Source organism: Quercus lobata, unplaced genomic scaffold (assembly GCF_001633185.2).
Source record: "Quercus lobata isolate SW786 unplaced genomic scaffold, ValleyOak3.0 Primary Assembly Scq3eQI_2012, whole genome shotgun sequence".
In the NCBI taxonomy this organism is placed as follows: Eukaryota; Viridiplantae; Streptophyta; class Magnoliopsida; order Fagales; family Fagaceae; genus Quercus; species Quercus lobata.
The window spans coordinates 1-16,892 of record NW_022154782.1 but is presented as its reverse complement, the minus strand read 5'-3'; the positions used below and the strand labels follow the sequence as shown (position 1 = coordinate 16,892).

Sequence of the window (16,892 nt, the reverse complement as noted above, 5' to 3'; positions counted from 1 at the left end):
TTTTTCATTAGAGATTTTTTATTATTATTTTTTTAAATATGTAATTTGAAAGAGCTAAGCAGTACACTAAAGTTTTTCCATTTGTGGGTGTATATATTTCTTCCAGTATGTGGTAGAAAGTGGCGGTTTTTGGGTGGTAAATAAATAAGTACATTAGACACTCAAGGGGGCACAAGACAAGTATGAAAATAGTATGCACAAGAAAACGATGGCTTAAAATAAGAACATGTATAATTTTTTTTTCTTAAGTCAAGGATCTGTGAAAAGAAAAATGAGAGAGAGCACAATTGGAATTCTGAGATTAGAAGCTGTCTTTCAAAAGAGAGAGGGAGGGAGATATTAAATGTCTGGCATATTGACATCTGACTTTATCAAGCACTCTTATGTTGCAGGAAGGTGTGCATCATGTTTCAGCTTCAGCCAAAAAAAATGTCCCCTGGAGGAAAATTTTGGAACTTGGTCGTCACATATTTCATAAGAGTCGAACTCCAGAAGATCTCAAGGATAAATGGAGGACGATGTTGGCCAAAGAGCCTTAGACAATTAAGAGAAGATTGACTGAATTGCTTAGTACATCAGATGACAAAGGTAATTTTATTATTTCATAGTTTAGTTGATCATTATATTTTATTTTTTGAAACCTGCTTTGGAACGGGTGGATCTAAAGGGTGGAAGATTGTAGCTCATGTTCCATTTAAGATATGTGTTATGATGATTGTGTAACTCACTCCTAAATTTTTTAAGCAACCTTAGTAGTGGTGTCATAATTAAAATGTTGTCAAAAGTTGCATCTCGTATACTATAAATCTAGAATGACCAAGTTCATAGGGGGCTTTGAGTGGTGATTTGATGTAAAACATTCTTCTGGAGTTGGAGTTGGTTAGTGTTCTTGTCTCTTAAGATCACATCCAACATATGGCAAAACATTGAAGATATGACCAATGTTGTGGATGAAGATTAGAGTCAAGATTTAGTAATTAAAAAAAAATGAAAATTAGAGTCAAGATTCTTTTAAGTTTATTGGTTTATGATGTTAATGAGTTCCAACTTAAATGTTATCTGTTCCTCTTGTCAAAAAAGGTGGAGGGTGAGGTTGTGGGTTCAAGACTCTTTGCATATAAAAAGAAGTATATTGGTGTATGACTTTATGAAATAGCCTGCCATTACATTTAACTCAAATTTTACTTGATTCCATATTCATATACTTTTCCATGGATGATATAGAACCACCTTTCAACAGCTCCCTTCTAAGAGGACATAAGTTATACAAGGCTCGAGGTTGGATGCTTTTAATGAGTAATAATTAGACTAAAATACCTTTTGGTTCCTCTAAATTTTAGGTGGTTGTTGTTTTGGTCCCTCAATTTTCAGAAGTTGCAATTAAAACCTTCAACTTTAGGATTTTTGTCATTGTGATCCTTTAATCAAGATTCATCAACTGTAAGCTATAAATGTAGCAAAACAACATTTTTTTAATTTGTTCTGCCAAAAACAACTTAGTTTGGAGTATTTATTGGCACTCTACTAAGTACTAACAGATTTTAATAGAAGGTTTATATTGACAATGATTCTATTGGAGATTTAAATTGCAATTTTTCTTGCTTGAGGGGTTAAAATGCCAGCAACTGAATGGACTTGGGGGAGGATACTCACTATCACTGGTGATAATTTGAGGAGGAGAGGTTTCACTTTCCCTATTGTAGATTGGTGTTGTATGTGTAGGTATAGTGGAGAGACTATGGACCATTTATTGATTCATTACGAGAAGGCCTATCAGTTGTGGTGTTTTGTCCTTTGAGCCTTTGGGATCTCTTGGGTTTTCCCTAGAAAGGTGATTGATCTTCATTTTGGATGGAAGAATTGGTTGGGGAAACCCTCATCCAACATTTGGAATTTGATTCTGATGTGTTTGATATAGTGTACTTGGAGGGAGCGCAACAGTTGCACTTTTGAGGATGTGGAGAGTTCAGGCAATCAGCTGCTTGGCTCCTTTGTTGGCACCTTGTTTGATTGGGGTTTGGGGACTCACATCTAGTGTTTGTTTGAGAACAGCTTATTTAGCTGAAATTGAAAACTTTTTGCTAAGAGTATTGTAGATAAAGCTAAAAGGTAGCTGAAATAGTATAGTAGGACCCATGAATATTATCAAAAAGTGCAATGAAACCCATGAATAATAGTAAAAATAATCTGAATAGTAAAAAAAACTGGCTTTTTAAGCCAATGCCAAACGCATACCTAGTGAATCTCTCCTGTTGTTTGTAGAGTCGTTTCTTTCGTGCATTAGTTTCTGTTTCTTTTGTGATTTGTGGCTGCTTTATGTTTTTTGCATAAAGAATTCCTTTTTTGAATAAATTTTTTCTTACCTATCAAAAATAAAATAAAATGACAATGACTGGAAGTAATCCAAATTTTAACAGATGGTTTACGTTGACAACAATTCTATTGGAGGTTTAAATTGCAACTTTTCATTCTTGAGGGATCAAAATGACAGCAACCCAAAGGTAAAAAGAACCAAAAGGTGCTTTTTAGTTTTTGCTGGATAAGTTCTCAGGACCTTCTGTTAGCCTTAATGTATGACTAACATACAACGTACTATGCTGTCTTTTCTTATTCGACCACTAATATAACTATAATGTCAACTCTTCTTGTGGTGTGGATATATATATTAAGGAAATCTTATTGTACTTGACCAGATGTAACAATTTCTGGTCATGCTTTTTGTTGGGTTGTGAAAGGAATGGAACAAATGGTTACAACATTTTGTGTTTTTTTGTCAATCAGCTAGTGAAAGGGGTGACAGCAGGGTCTTTCTCCTAGTCAAGTCTAACTGTACGTGTGTATAATATACCAGGAAGACCTCTTAAATGATGAAACATGTATATATATCAAATGGATTCACTACTGTTTTTTGCTTGTCAATGAAGGTTTTACATTTTATGAGAGGAAGAAAGAAAAGCAAGGCAGGATAAATTTGTTTCTAGGGCACAGGAGCAAACTTAACCCATGAATAAAACTTCCTGTAACTAGCATTTTGGATGGAGGAAATTGCCAAGGTTGACTGTAGATTGAAGATAAATGACCATAGAAGTTGTAATTGGTAAGTCCAAAAACATGTGGACTTGCCAAAATTATGATCAAGCTGATAGCATGAGATGATATTCATAGCGCACAAAAAATAGTAAAAACAATTAATTAATTCTCTGTTAATTACAACTTCGGGAGAAAGTGAAAAGAAAAAGATGATCTTGATGTTAGGAAACTAAGGGCATGCCACCAGCTTGGCAACCAAACTTTGGGCAGCCTGCTATGGCCTAAGGCCTACTCTTTCCATGGGAACACAGCTACAGGAATATCCTAATGGGGACTTCTTTCTAGTCTTTCATTATTTGACTACTAATTGCCTGTGCCTTTGTCCAATTGCAGGAGCTTGCTTAATAGATCCTGGCCTTTCGAAGTATGATAAGTATATCAGGAAGCAAACTTCTGTGCAGAGATTTTGACACAGCAGCAGGTGGATAGTAACTGGAATTACTTTGAAGTAAATAATAGTTTCCCAGCTAAGCAAAGGTGCTTTTATCTTTTTGCCAATTTTGAGAAGTAGCTTATGCATTTTTAGACGACTTTTTACTTAGAAACGCCCAGGGATTTTCTCATAGTAGTTAAGCAGCTCTACCAAACTAAAGAAAATAGATTTTCTCTTGTATATTAATATTGATATGAAGCCAAGGATTTGTTTCAATTTCAAGTAGTACAGCATATCCTTATGAAGTAAGACAAATTGCAAATGATTTAGTGAAAATTCAAACATATTGATAATATTTGTCTATCACTGGACCAAGAGGCGAATACCTTCTAACCCCATCAAAGGAGAGAGGGAGAGATTTCTGGCAGCCAATTTAGGCATCCAGTAAAAGTGTAAAACAAAGGGCTAGGTGAACCTTGCATGATGCCACAGAACCTTGCCACAGAACCCGTCACGTAAGGTAAACCTTCCGATCTATAAAATATAAATGGTGAGACGAGATCAGAAAGTCACATGTTTCGCCCAGCAGTTAGAACCATGAGCAGGGCAATGCTTTTACTTCTTAGCTCTTTGGCGGGTAGGAGAATTTCTCAATTCTCATGAATTTTTCCGACCATGGAGTATGAACTGTATGCAAATTTAGAAGCTTGGGTCATGGCTGACTGGTCTGTACAGATTCAATACTTTTTTTCTTCTTCTAAAATTAGGTAATTCGAGCTAATCATGATTGCACGGATCTCACCATAGAAAGTAACCACCTGTTTTATTAAAGGCTTTTTACTGTTTTTGTGAAGCAACCTGTGATCTTTTAAGCCAAAGCCTCTCATTCTTTGAAAGTCATGATTCCACAAAATGAAAATGGACCTTAATGCAAGGGAATTTCATTAAGAAATTAAAAAAATAATAATACAACTCATACCGCTCCCTCATTCAAGTAAATTAAATACTAATGGCTAAGGTTGACTACAGGATAAAAATATGAAAGGATTGTAATTTAAAATTCTATACTCATCATTTTTATTAAACTATCTGTCACAACACTACTCAACAACCCTTCAGTAATTTCAGGCTAGATAGACACTTGCAGGATGTAGAAGATCAACACCAGGTGCTTTTTGATGGAAGTAAATGCCCACCATCCAACAAGGAAGACTTGCCAATCACAGTACGCTTTACGAGTATCAATATGTGATCCATATGAACATACATATTGGGAAGAAGAATTCCTTGTTTCTCTAGCAGTTTCATTTTAGGGAGTTCTCGATATCAATCACAAACCGGTACTTCACATCTTTCTTTATTAGCCTCTCAAGAGCTTCGTTTGCATACTGAATTGGAATTACTTCTATGTTTGGGTAAATTTTGTGAGCAGCACAGAAGTCTATCATTTCTTGGGTCACCTTTGTACCACCTACTATACTACCAGAAATGGTTTTCATACCTGCAAAAAGGTCAATGCATGCAGTTCATTAAAATTGTTGTGTTCAAAACCTGGAAAGGTAACATTGTCTAACTAAAAGAGTTCATGAAACTCTTCAAATCCAAAAATTGTCAGAGTACCTAGATTAAGGATTGCAGGACTGAATTTGGCTTCACTTGGGAAACCTACTAGGACTAGAACACCAGCAGTTTTCAACAGCGAAATGTATGGATCAAGTGAGTGAACACCAGATGCTGTATCAATTATGAAGTCAAATGACTTAGCCAGGGCCTGCAAAAACCAGATAACCATCAATCTAACAGAACCTGAAGATAGGTTATTGATTTCAATAGTGCTTATGTGAACAGGGAAACAAATGCTTTTTAAGAAGTTTTATTATATAAATTTACTTCCATCTGCTCTTGATCAGCCGAGACTACAAATCTGTCTGCACCAAGCAAGGTCAGGGCTTCCTGTTTCTTGGATAAGCTAGTGCTGAAAATTGTTACATTCAACCCAAAAGCCTTCCCAAACTTCACTGCCATGTGACCAAGACCTCCAAGCCCAATCACTCCTAGAGATTTACCAGGTTGGTTCATCTTGTGGCGCACCATAGGAGCATATACAGTAATTCCAGCACATAGCAAAGGAGCTGCTGAAGCCAATGGATAGTTGTCAGGTATCCTGAAGCAGTACCTGTATATTCATGACCAAAACTGATATGCTTATTCTGTGTTTAAAACAGCTAAAGTCCCTTAAGCATAAGGTCAGTAGGTCAATTATCGGAATAAGTTATCAAATCTAAACGCTCTAAGTTGTGACATGAAACTATGGTTCCTGTTGACTACTCTGGAACCTTAATAAGAAATCATAATTTTGTCCTTTTCCCAATAGCATGCAAAGTATAGATGCAGGCTCCATCAGTAAGATTTATATACTGATGTCGATTTTCCATTCTTGATTTCCTTTATCAAAGGCTTTGATACCAAGTAAACAAAAAATAAAAACAATGTACAAGAATATTGTAGCTGTTTAGTCACTGGCAAAACTGCCAAAAAAGGCCCCCTGGCCCCTGGGAAGCCTTACCTGGACACTAAAATCTACAACTTCCATGTAATTTATTTTTTCCTTTTTTGGTTTTTTAAAAGTAACCTCCATTTAACACCTCCACACAATGGCGACTTCAAGATTTTTTTCTAGAAGGGTTAATAAGAAGATACATCTTGGGTAAAATATAAATCTTACGGTTTACACGATTTCCTTTTTACAAATTTGTCTATTGTACATACTAGTAGTAGAATAAAAAATAAATTACAGGTTCAATTGACATATTTTTTTTCTTAATGTAATGAACATGTTAATTATGTTAAGTAAATTTTAATTATTAATACTTAAAATACTTTTAATTATTAGTTTAGGACAACTATACGTTCACATTGTACTATCAATGCAAGATTTACATTGCAGACAATTATACTATACACGTTTGTTTAGAAACACTATAAATATACAAGGTAAACTATGTATTTTCTATTAGTTTATTTCAAATTTGTTAAGATCTAAATGGTTTTTATTTTATTTTATTTAAGATTTAAGATTTTTTTTTAAAAAAAAAATTTACTTTTGTTGTTGGGCTTACTATTTCTCCCAAATTTTAGATAAAATTGGTTTATTGTGAGGCCTTTTTTTGTGTTTAAAAAGATCAAAACATTATTAAGAGAATCATAATTAAACTTATTTCAAGTGGGTTTTAAAAAATTTAGGGTCATAGTGTTCAAATTTTTATTTTAGGAGGGTAAAATAACAAAAATAAAATTATATATATAAAAATAAAATCTCAGGGGGTTCATTTGAACCCCCTGAACTATGCATGGCGCCGCCCATGCCTCCACAAAACAAATGATCAAATGAATTGGCACATAATCCAAGTAGTATGAACTTAGACTTCTTGTTTTGCAAGTGCATCAGAGGCCTAGATGTAAATACCATGCAAATGTGAGCGATAGCTTCATACATTCTGCAGAAACAATTAATTTTATCAAGGGAGGGATTGGTCCTAGTCCATAACTTTGAATTTTGTATGTAAAGGAAACTAAAGGAAGAGTATGTAGTAGCATAAAAGAATACTTACCTTTCATGGACAACAATGTAACTGGAATATCCTCCTTTAGTAATAGTACCATCCACATCCACGCGATTAAAGGTGTAAACTAATTCTTTTACGCAATGAACTTCTAGTCCATCATTACAATACTCACAATCTCTGCATGAGTTGACATAGGTTCCCACTCCAACATGGTCACCAACTTTGAAGTGATGAACATTAGAACCAACCTCTTTCACAATTCCTGCAATTTCATGTCTGGTGTACAATTACAATATATCAGTTCAAGGAATATATCTTAGACTTTTATTTATTTTTAAATATAAGTAAAGGTCAAGGATATTTAGGACTACTCATAGCATATGTTCGTCCACTTACCCAGGCACTACAGGATACATTGAATCCCCATGTTTATTCCTAGTCCAAACTACATCACCATAACAAACTCCACAGTGCGTAATTTTATTGAAACATCATCACTCCCAACAGCCCTGTATATATAAAATTTCCCAAGTTAATTCTTAATCAGAACATAATATTAAAAAAATCATATAACCAAGAAAAACACAATTCATGAAGCAAATTTCAATTATTTTTTAATTGTAGATCTCAAATCATATGGGAACTCAGGTATAAGATCATTATTGTCAACTAATTAATGATATAAAAAATTAACACATGGATTAACTTCTCTATAAAAATTTTAATATTTCATAAACTTGAGCAAATTGCTTACATTTTGTCACTCACTTAAGTAAATCATTACCTTTATGGACATCAAAGAGAATAAAAACACATCAACAAATAACATAATGTATAAAGAGAAGGCTATCCATCTTTCAAGCAAATATAATTTTTCTTTTCTTTTGTTTATTATATACTTGTACTTCAAGAAGGTATTCATCACGTCAAGTACCCATCACGTCAAGCAAAACAAAAGCAAGCAAGACCTGCAAGGCATGCTTAAACAAACATTTTCTTAAAAAAAGATGACACACATTGGCCATTTAAGAAAAGGCCGAAGAAGGTAGGTGTAAATTTTTTGCTACTAATGCATAGACAAATCAAGAACTGGTTACTCTATGACATTTGACGCCTATACTTAACTTACACATGCACCTGATAAGTCTTGAATGGGCGACCTCATTCCTCCACCTTACGCTAACAATGGGAGGAGTTGCAATTTGAGCTAAACAGATTGGCCACTCATATTTCTATAATTTTTCGGGAAACAAATCCAACATTTTCAATGGGCAATTCAAGAATCACAACCATCGTAAAAAGTTTAATGAAAGTAGAAATGCTTTATCCCATCCCTTGTAGTGATGGCTTCGATGTTTTTGATGGTCCCATTCAAGATGATGGATTTGTATGTCAAAATAAGTTATGAATGGCGGTGTTCAAACTCATGGACAACCAAATGTGCCCTTAATGAATGATGAATAAACATGCAAGCTTTTTCTTGTTTTATTTCCTTGAAAAGCTCTACTCGATCATCTTTTCCCCCCTCAACGAAGAATAAATAAACACACCTGCGGCTGAAGTTGTAAGGTGATAAAACTCCAGATGCATCTCTTGCCGCCCATCCAAGGCAATCATCATTTGCAGTCAAGGAGCTCATTGTTGTGGACTGCTTTACCATAAAGCAATAAAGCATCAGTTTCCTCAAAGGAAAATATAATTGGGGGACTGAAAGAAATCCATCAAGGTTATATATATATATATATATATGCTAATATGCACCTTATGTTGCTTCAAATAAAAATAAATTAGCTGACAAAACTAGCTTATATATATATAGCACCTTCTCTACCTTAAAAAAAAAAAAAAGTTAAATGGTATTGTATTGAGTTCAAGAACCACTGTATATCTATGATTAAAAAGGTAATCGAATTCAAAACCAGCTATGAAAATTATTGGTCGTTTTAGAAAATAGAATTATAGAGTTTAGATAACGGCTACTTTTAATTAGCAAAGATGAGACTGTTTGGCTTACCAAGATTGATGAAGGAAGTATATATATGTATGGAGAGGGACAGGGAATAAGAATGATAGATAGAGATAGAGATAGTACGAGGATGAAAACAACCTCTTCTCACTCTACTATTTGAAATTCGACAGAGAATAAGAATGATAGATAGAGATAGTACGAGGATGAAAACAACCTCCCCTCCTCGCTCTACTATTTATAGATAGACATGATTCCACGGCTCTTTACCATACACTCGAAAACGTTCGATTTTTACCTCTCCAATTAGAATCAGTCTTTTTAGAATCCAATATAGATAGGTTAACTTTAGTTTTATTAATACTAAGAATATGTTATATAATATTGCTCTCTCGCTCTATTTTGTTTGTCAAACTCTAGAAAATCCAGGATTACAATACATTATCCTTTAAATTAATTAAGAAAAAAATTATCAAAATTACTATTTTAATTTAAACTTAAATGAAAAGGTAGGTTATGAAAATAATGTCTAAATGAATAATTTTTTGGGCACCCCAAAATGAATTAAACAATAAATAAATAAAATGATGATTTCCAGTTAACTCAATTAGTAAAATTTTGTCTTCTCCCAAAAAAAAAAAAAGTAAAATTTCTAATAATTGAATAAGAAATTTGGAATTTAATCTCTGCTTACACCAAACACCAATAGGTGTCTTGGACTCAATAAAGAGCACAATCATTAAAAACAGGCCTCTATATATAAAATAAAATAAAATAAAAAAGAAGAATGGGTCAAATTAAACAAAATGAACTCAAGAGGCTTTTAATATCAAAGAATTATCTAATCAGACCAAAAAAGATGAAATGATTTATTTCATTTTGAGTGCTATTGACCATGGTCATCTCATCTCCCCTGTCAGGCAGCCACAAATTTAAAAATTTCACTAGTGACTCTATCGTTACGTATGCAGTGACCTCCTTGATGACCTTGAATATTTATTTATTTTTTATATTTTTAATATGAATGAAATTATTTATTCAAGAATCATGATGAAAAAAGATCAAATTACTTATATTGACTAGCGACGTTACTACGTAGGCAGTGACCTCTTTTGAGTTGGAATGGTGGAGCTATGGGACTATTCCTATTACAGAATTCAAATGAGTCAAAGCGCGCCAAAACATTGGTTTCTCTACATACAGCCATAGCTTCTCTTCAATAACTCGACGATTTTGCTCAATAATATTGCTTTCGAACTATTTTGCCAAATAAGATTATATTAAATTTATATATTAGAAAATAATCTCTTTTTGCAATTTGAGTCTTTCCTTGAATTTTAATTCTTCAAAGCGCGCCAAAACATTGGTTTCTCTACATACAGCCATAGCTTCTCTTCAATAACTCGACGATTTTGCTCAATAATATTGCTTTCGAACTATTTTGCCAAATAAGATTATATTAAATTTATATATTAGAAAATAATCTCTTTTTGCAATTTGAGTCTTTCCTTGAATTTTAATTCTTCAAGAAGAGTAAGGGTGTGTTTGGATACCGTTTATTTTATTGAAAATACTGTAACAAAATAATTTTTAAATGTGTAAATAGTGCCATGGGACCCATTTTTAATGAAAGTTTTGGTGAAAAAAGAGGTTTGTGGATCATCCCGTGAACAACAGAGCACAAAACCCACTGGAAAAGATACAAAGCGCTTCTCCAAATAAATTTTTTTTAAAAATGATTCACTTAGATCACAACTTTTTAAGAAGCAAGTTTCAAGTGGATTTTTAAAATAGTCTATTTGAAATCCACTTATTTTGCTAAAATTGAAAATTTTTTGCTAAAAATACTGTTGATAAAGATAAAAATTAGATGATATAGTATCGTGAGACCCATAAATAGTATCAAAAAGTGCAATAAGACCCATAAATAGTAACAAAAATAAGCTGAATAGTAAAATAAACTGATTTTTTTAATTTTGATAGAGCCACTTGAAAGTATATCTCAACTCTTCAAGAGTTGAAATGATATTCGAGTCATTCGACACTAGTTTCCAGGGTAGTAGTGCCATTATGAATTCTCTAATTGCCGATCAATACTTAAGTCTTTGACGTAAAGCGTCTTTTGTTAAAACTCATTTCTGAAAGAAGCAAAATTGGCTTAAATGAAACTCGCCTCTTCAAGGCGGTTGATTCCATTCTTCAGGTCTCATAAACTGTAAACATACAATCAATAAAACCATCTCAAATGCTAACCCATACCTTAAAAACCTCCTTTTACATTTCCATTAATTTATATATAAAATCAATGGGTTTACTTTATCAAAACCAACACTTCGAATAGTGTTTTTTATCATCTAAAATCTAAGGCATTAGTTACAAAAGCAAAGAATGAGAGACGTGGATATGAGCTAGACTTTGAGATTTAAAAACTAAGGAGAAACAACAAGGTCATTACAGATTCTATTAAAGAATCTGCCATTACAATATAATATTATAGAATCGTCTTTCTACCACACACACACACACACACACACACACACACACACAAAAAAAAAAAAAAAAACAGAGCTAGACTTTGAGATGTACCTTCAAAGCATGAAATAGTGGCTCTAGGTGGCAATTTTAGTGGCTAACAAAGAGAGAGAGAGAGATTTTGGAAATGGGAGAGGAACTAAATCTATTTACATGCATCTCGCCTCATAAAGAGTCAAGATCCAGATGAATATTATTTTTACAAACACTACATAAACAACAACCACACCAGCAGATGTGGCATGAAACTGAGTTAAAAAAAGAGGTTATTTTTCCATATAAGTTTGAAACAATTCTATTTGGCAAATAATTTGCCAACCTGCATTATTGAGCAAAACTTGAGGTTAATAACTTCTTTATTGCAGACAAAAAACTTAACGTACATATCTAGATTCTCAAATTAGTGGCTATATTGACTTATGAGTCATATAATCGGAGTTTTTTTTTTTTTTTTTTTTTTTGAGAAAAATATAATCGAAGTTAATTTGTGAGGAGTTTTTTTTTTTTTTTTTTTTTTTGAGAAACATATAATCGAAGTTAATTTGTGAGAAGATTAGATATTTTATTTTATAGTGTATTGGCCAAAATACAATCACATAGTTGAATTTAATTAGGGAAGCGAAAACCACAATCTCCTATTCATTAGGAGAATATTTTAGAATGGAAGTTAAACCGACTCATTTATAAATAGCTGGGGCTTGGTTCAAGAAAAAGCTTGTTTATATAAATTTATTTAGCAATCGAATCAAACCCAAGCCCAAGTTTAGGCTTGAACCAAATTTCTCAATAACCAAATTTCTCTGTTCCCAATCCCACCAAAACATGAAAATCAATAGTTTGTATCTTAACAATCCATATTGGATCCAACTACATAGAAAATGGGAAAGAAGCAAATTGGGCAGCATACAAAAGCCTAACGAACTAGCAAAACAGCTTTAGACAGCAATCTTGATACAAAAAACATGTTCAAGACATCAACTGAAGGAAGCACTCATGTTACCACGGATTATACCAACTCCGGATGAAAGTAGGTCTGGATACATACATTTTATTTCTTTTGCTTTCTCTTCCTCTTTATGGAAGGCTTCTCAGTCTGCGATTTCAGTTCTGAGTTTTTAATAAACTGTGCAATTTGAGGGTCTTCTGGCAAAGTACATAGCAGAAATTTCTTGTTGGAACCAATTTGGTTGCAGAACAGCTTCAGCATCTTCCTCCCCCTCATCCATTTGAGCATTAGCTTCAAGTGTGTCTTGCTGTTCAATCCACTAATACCAGATTCCTGTAATGAAAAATCAAACCTAATCAAAAACATAAAGCTTACACAAGCAGATATAATTTCCCATATACATTTTTTTAAAAGAACAACATATAAGTGACTCATTTCGAGAACATATGATTATCCTCTATCTGTGACTCATATTTCAATAACATATTATGATGTACCACAGATGATCTATATATCCTCAGGTGCCCTGTGCACAATCCAAAGTTAGCAAGTTAGTAGCAACATAATTATTCCATGGCATAGTACAGTAAAAAAAATCTCATCCCAGGCTCAGTAAACGAAGGACATGTGCAGTGTCAATTAATTCAAATGATTGTCCATACATCCATAGGCACATAAATTGCAAAAGAATAACATTAGAAAGTTAACTACAATTACAACAACAACAAAAAGGCTTTGGGATTGGCTATGGATCCTCAATTGATTCATAGACGAACATAAACCACATTTAGATTATACAAATTTTAGTGTGTCATAACCATCAAAATAGGTTACAAAAATCCTTTTAATAACTTGAATTTTACTAAAAGAGCTAGTCATAAAGTCATATTTTGTCTTTGGCATTATATATAACAACTAAAGAATGAGTCTAATCAGCAGTACTATACAAGGAAGAAAAGGTCAATCTTGATGGTAACACAAGATTTATAAAGTGTTACACCATCCATATAGATACTAATGTTAGACAAATATTGGAGAAGTGTGAAATGGAAAAAGAATTGAAACAAGTGAAGTTTAGGAGTTAAAGAATAAGTTAGGGCTAATATAAACCAAGAATCATGAACAAACGCAGCTTCAAAAAGGAGGAAAAAAAAAAAAAAAAAAACTTGTTTAATAATGAAACCAACTTCAAACCACTCTTTAAGAGTTAAAATCATAGCTTAAATATGTTTAAATGTTTCATGAACAAGCGTGTGATTTAAGTAGCTTCATAATGGTTTGTCTGTGATAGTGGAAATGACTTTTTTTTTTGGCCAAAATGCAAAACTAACCCTCTAAGTTTCACCATTTTTCATTTCAGTCCTATAAGTTTGGGTTTTGTTATTTCAGTCCTCTAAGTTTCATTCTTTCCCAATTAAATCCTCTGTTAACCTGCTATTAATTTCTACCGTTAACTTACCAAAAAGGCGTTGTTTTTTTTTTTTTTCTGTTACCAAAAGCCAACCATTCCTTGTTTCTCATTTCCTATTCTTTTCTAATCATTTTTTGGTCCAGACAATTTCACAAACACCTGGTGCGATGGCTGAAGAAGGTGCCGTCACAATCTACAATAGCATCGCCATCACAGATGCCAAGAAAAACCATTTTCCCTCAAGGCTGGGCTAACCCAAATGCTACACAGCAGAGCCATTGTCGAAGTCACAAATGCCGAACAAGCCAAGATCGCCGAACAAGCTGGTGCATGTTGTCTCATTGTGTCAGACCCATCTCAACGAGGCATTTCTTGCATGCCAGACCCATCTCTCATCAAGGAAATCAAGCACATCGTTTTGATCCCCATAATGGTCAATGCCCGGCTCGGCCATTTCATCGAGGCCCAGATACTTGAAGCCATTGGGATCGATTACATCGACGAGAGCGAAGCTATTGCTCTTGCAGATGAGGACAATTTCATTAACAAGCACAACTTTTGTTGCCCATTTGTTTTTGGGTGTGAAAACCACGGAGAAGCATTGAGCAGAGTAAGAGAAGGTGCGGCTATGATAAGGATTCAAGGGGATTTATCTGGGTCTGGAAATGTAGCAGAAACAGTCAAGAATATGAGGGCTGTAACGGGTCAGATAAGAATCTTGAATAACATAGATGAAGACAAAGGACTTAATTGGGTTGGATCTTGAATAACATGGTAAGTTAACGGAAAAAATTAACAGCAAATTAACAGAAGACTTAATTAGGAAAGAATGAAACTTAGAGGACTAAAATGATAAAACTCAAACTTATAGGACTGAAATGAAAAATGGTGAAACCTAAAGGGTGAGTTTTGCATTTTAGCCTTTTTTTTTCACTAAAAATCAGAGAAGAGTGCGCCAAAGTACATGGGCTGTATATGACAGGAAACACAAGAACAAAGAAGAAACAATAACGAAAAATAGATATTTCAATTTAACCATGCTTAGTTCTTGACCCTCAAAACAACAAAGACAACAAAATTTATATGGTTCTAGTGCATTTTGTCTAATTATAAAACCTTTTCAAACACAAAATTGATAGAGTGTGTTTCATTCTTTTTATTTTAAACAAATGAAAAGTTAGTCTGTGTAATTAACTTGACTAGGAACATCTCAACTATAACACAGGTGACAAAGAGTGAGGATGGATTTTGGTAGAGGTACAAAGTTTTGCTCATGATGTTTGTGAATCAAAGTTCTAATCGGTATTCTGCAATTGAGAAATCTCTATATCTACAAGTCTATTTTCAATTATCAATACATTTATTCTACTCATGATCAGGGTTTTTTTTTTTTTTTTTCCCCTAATAATTCAATAATTGAGGGTGGGGGGATTTGAACCCTAAACGTCTCCATTGGAAACATCAAGAGGTGCCAATTAAGACAAGGCTCTTGACTTATTTTATACACACACTTATGATTAATACGCAAAAAATAATTTATACATTCAAAACAAAATTCATAGTAGCTATAAATATTCGACTTATCAAAAAAAAGTTAATGTTGTAAATATTCTGCTAGCTATTGGATACGTCAGTTAAGACATGAACATGGTGGTATATGTTTTGGTTCTATTTTCACGTCCACAAGCACAAAGGTCTTAGAACTTTGTGAAGCAGTAAATGAACAGAAATGAAAATGAAGTAATTCGAGTAAGAAAAGAAAAAATATATATAATATTTAGTAATTAAAACCTGTTAAACAATAGATTCATTTGATATAATGTTATGCAGCATAATAGAGGGGAATGAGCTGTAGGCTGTAGCTCGAATGAAACAATGCAAGCTTCTTTTCCCTTTTGAGAGGAAGGAGCAGGGTACAAGATGTGAATATGCATCTATGGCTATGCAGGTTGGTGAGGTTTCATTTTCTAGTGGCATTTCCAATTAGAAATTACCCGCATTCAAGACACAATATCTTCAATTATACCATAATAAATAAAAATATAACAAAAACAATGTATTTAATATTGTTAGAGGTGTTCGATTCAAATAGAAATAGGAGATGTATTATCAATTATGACAATGAAAAAAATTAAAAAGAGGGAAAAGAGGAAAGAGGAAAAGAGGAAGGACCTGGGCTTGAATCCAAGCATTAGAGATGGTGAGAGGGCCGCGTTGGTTGATGAGACGGTAGAGGTCTTGAGCTATGTTAGATGCCTCCTGTGGCGCCACCTTCGGATTTATCTTCCGAAGATTCTCCCCCCTTTTTCGAGAGAAATGCCTCACCAGACTACTACTCATCATATTCATCAACCTACCACTACCACTACCACTACTAGTAGCAGTCCTACTCCTACTAAACAGTCCGCCGACGAACCACATCTCTACTCCGATCACTCCGCCACCGTTTCTTTCTACTTCTCCACTCTGGCTCTGGGACCTCACCTGAGACTGAGAGCTGCTAGACTCTCAATATATTTAGGATTTTAAATGGGGAGGTTTTGGGTTTATAAAATCGACTTAACTAGAAAGAAAGTAGAAACCCTTCCTAATGAGCACGTGTCCCTCACGTGGCTTTTACCTTTGCTTACCCTCCTCCAATAGCATCCTCCTTCTGTTTATTACAACATGTTTTCAAAATTTAATGAAAATGAGTTGAGGTTTCATTCCCTCCCAAACTTCACATGAGATAAAGAGGAACCTTTTTAATTTCTTTATTATTATTATGAATTACTCATAATAATATTTAGATGATTTCATTGTTATCCCTCAATTTTTGAAATACACTAGACTATGCTAAAAACAAACACTTTTACAAATATCATTAGACCCTGTTCCGAAGTATCAATTAGTTCAACTTCAACCCCCAGCCCCAGCCTCTAAGTGAGGTGTTAGAAAAAGGGTTGTGTTAATAGGCACCGTAAGGTGCTCACTAACTGCAGCCCTTTGTACTTTTTTTTAGCTTTATT

The 16,892-nt window shown here is 33.8% G+C and overlaps 3 protein-coding genes and 1 pseudogene across 6 annotated transcripts in view; 2 read left to right on the top strand and 2 right to left on the bottom strand.

Annotated features, from left to right (window-relative positions):
* LOC115973357 overlaps window positions 1-3,764 on the top strand; it is a 30,546-nt gene extending 26,782 nt beyond the window's left edge. The window contains exons 5-8 of one of the 4 annotated variants that reach the window (XR_004087700.1): window positions 393-588; window positions 2,418-2,501; window positions 2,782-3,097; window positions 3,424-3,764. Coding sequence is in view for 1 of the 4 variants with exons in the window: in XM_031093616.1 (XP_030949476.1) it covers window positions 393-539 (147 nt within the window). In the remaining 3 variants the exon portion in view is untranslated. The remainder of the gene's footprint in view (window positions 1-392; window positions 589-2,417; window positions 2,502-2,781; window positions 3,098-3,423) is intronic. The other 3 variants (XR_004087702.1, XR_004087698.1, XM_031093616.1) reach the window with 3 other exon arrangements.
* Window positions 3,765-4,385: 621 nt separating this feature from the next.
* Window positions 4,386-7,880, bottom strand: LOC115973359 (probable cinnamyl alcohol dehydrogenase 1). Its single transcript, XM_031093620.1, has 6 exons — window positions 7,814-7,880; window positions 7,426-7,538; window positions 7,075-7,305; window positions 5,354-5,639; window positions 5,084-5,234; window positions 4,386-4,964 (listed from the first exon to the last, which is right to left on the bottom strand). The coding sequence occupies exons 2-6, from the start codon at window positions 7,443-7,445 to the stop codon at window positions 4,768-4,770; spliced, it is 885 nt and encodes a 294-aa protein (XP_030949480.1). The 5' UTR covers window positions 7,446-7,538; window positions 7,814-7,880; the 3' UTR covers window positions 4,386-4,767.
* Window positions 7,881-12,229: 4,349 nt separating this feature from the next.
* LOC115973355 lies at window positions 12,230-16,421 on the bottom strand. Its single transcript, XM_031093612.1, has 2 exons — window positions 16,057-16,421; window positions 12,230-12,806 (listed from the first exon to the last, which is right to left on the bottom strand). The coding sequence occupies exons 1-2, from the start codon at window positions 16,303-16,305 to the stop codon at window positions 12,576-12,578; spliced, it is 480 nt and encodes a 159-aa protein (XP_030949472.1). The 5' UTR covers window positions 16,306-16,421; the 3' UTR covers window positions 12,230-12,575.
* On the top strand, window positions 12,813-15,288 carry LOC115973354 (annotated as a pseudogene).
* Window positions 16,422-16,892: the final 471 nt, after the last annotated feature.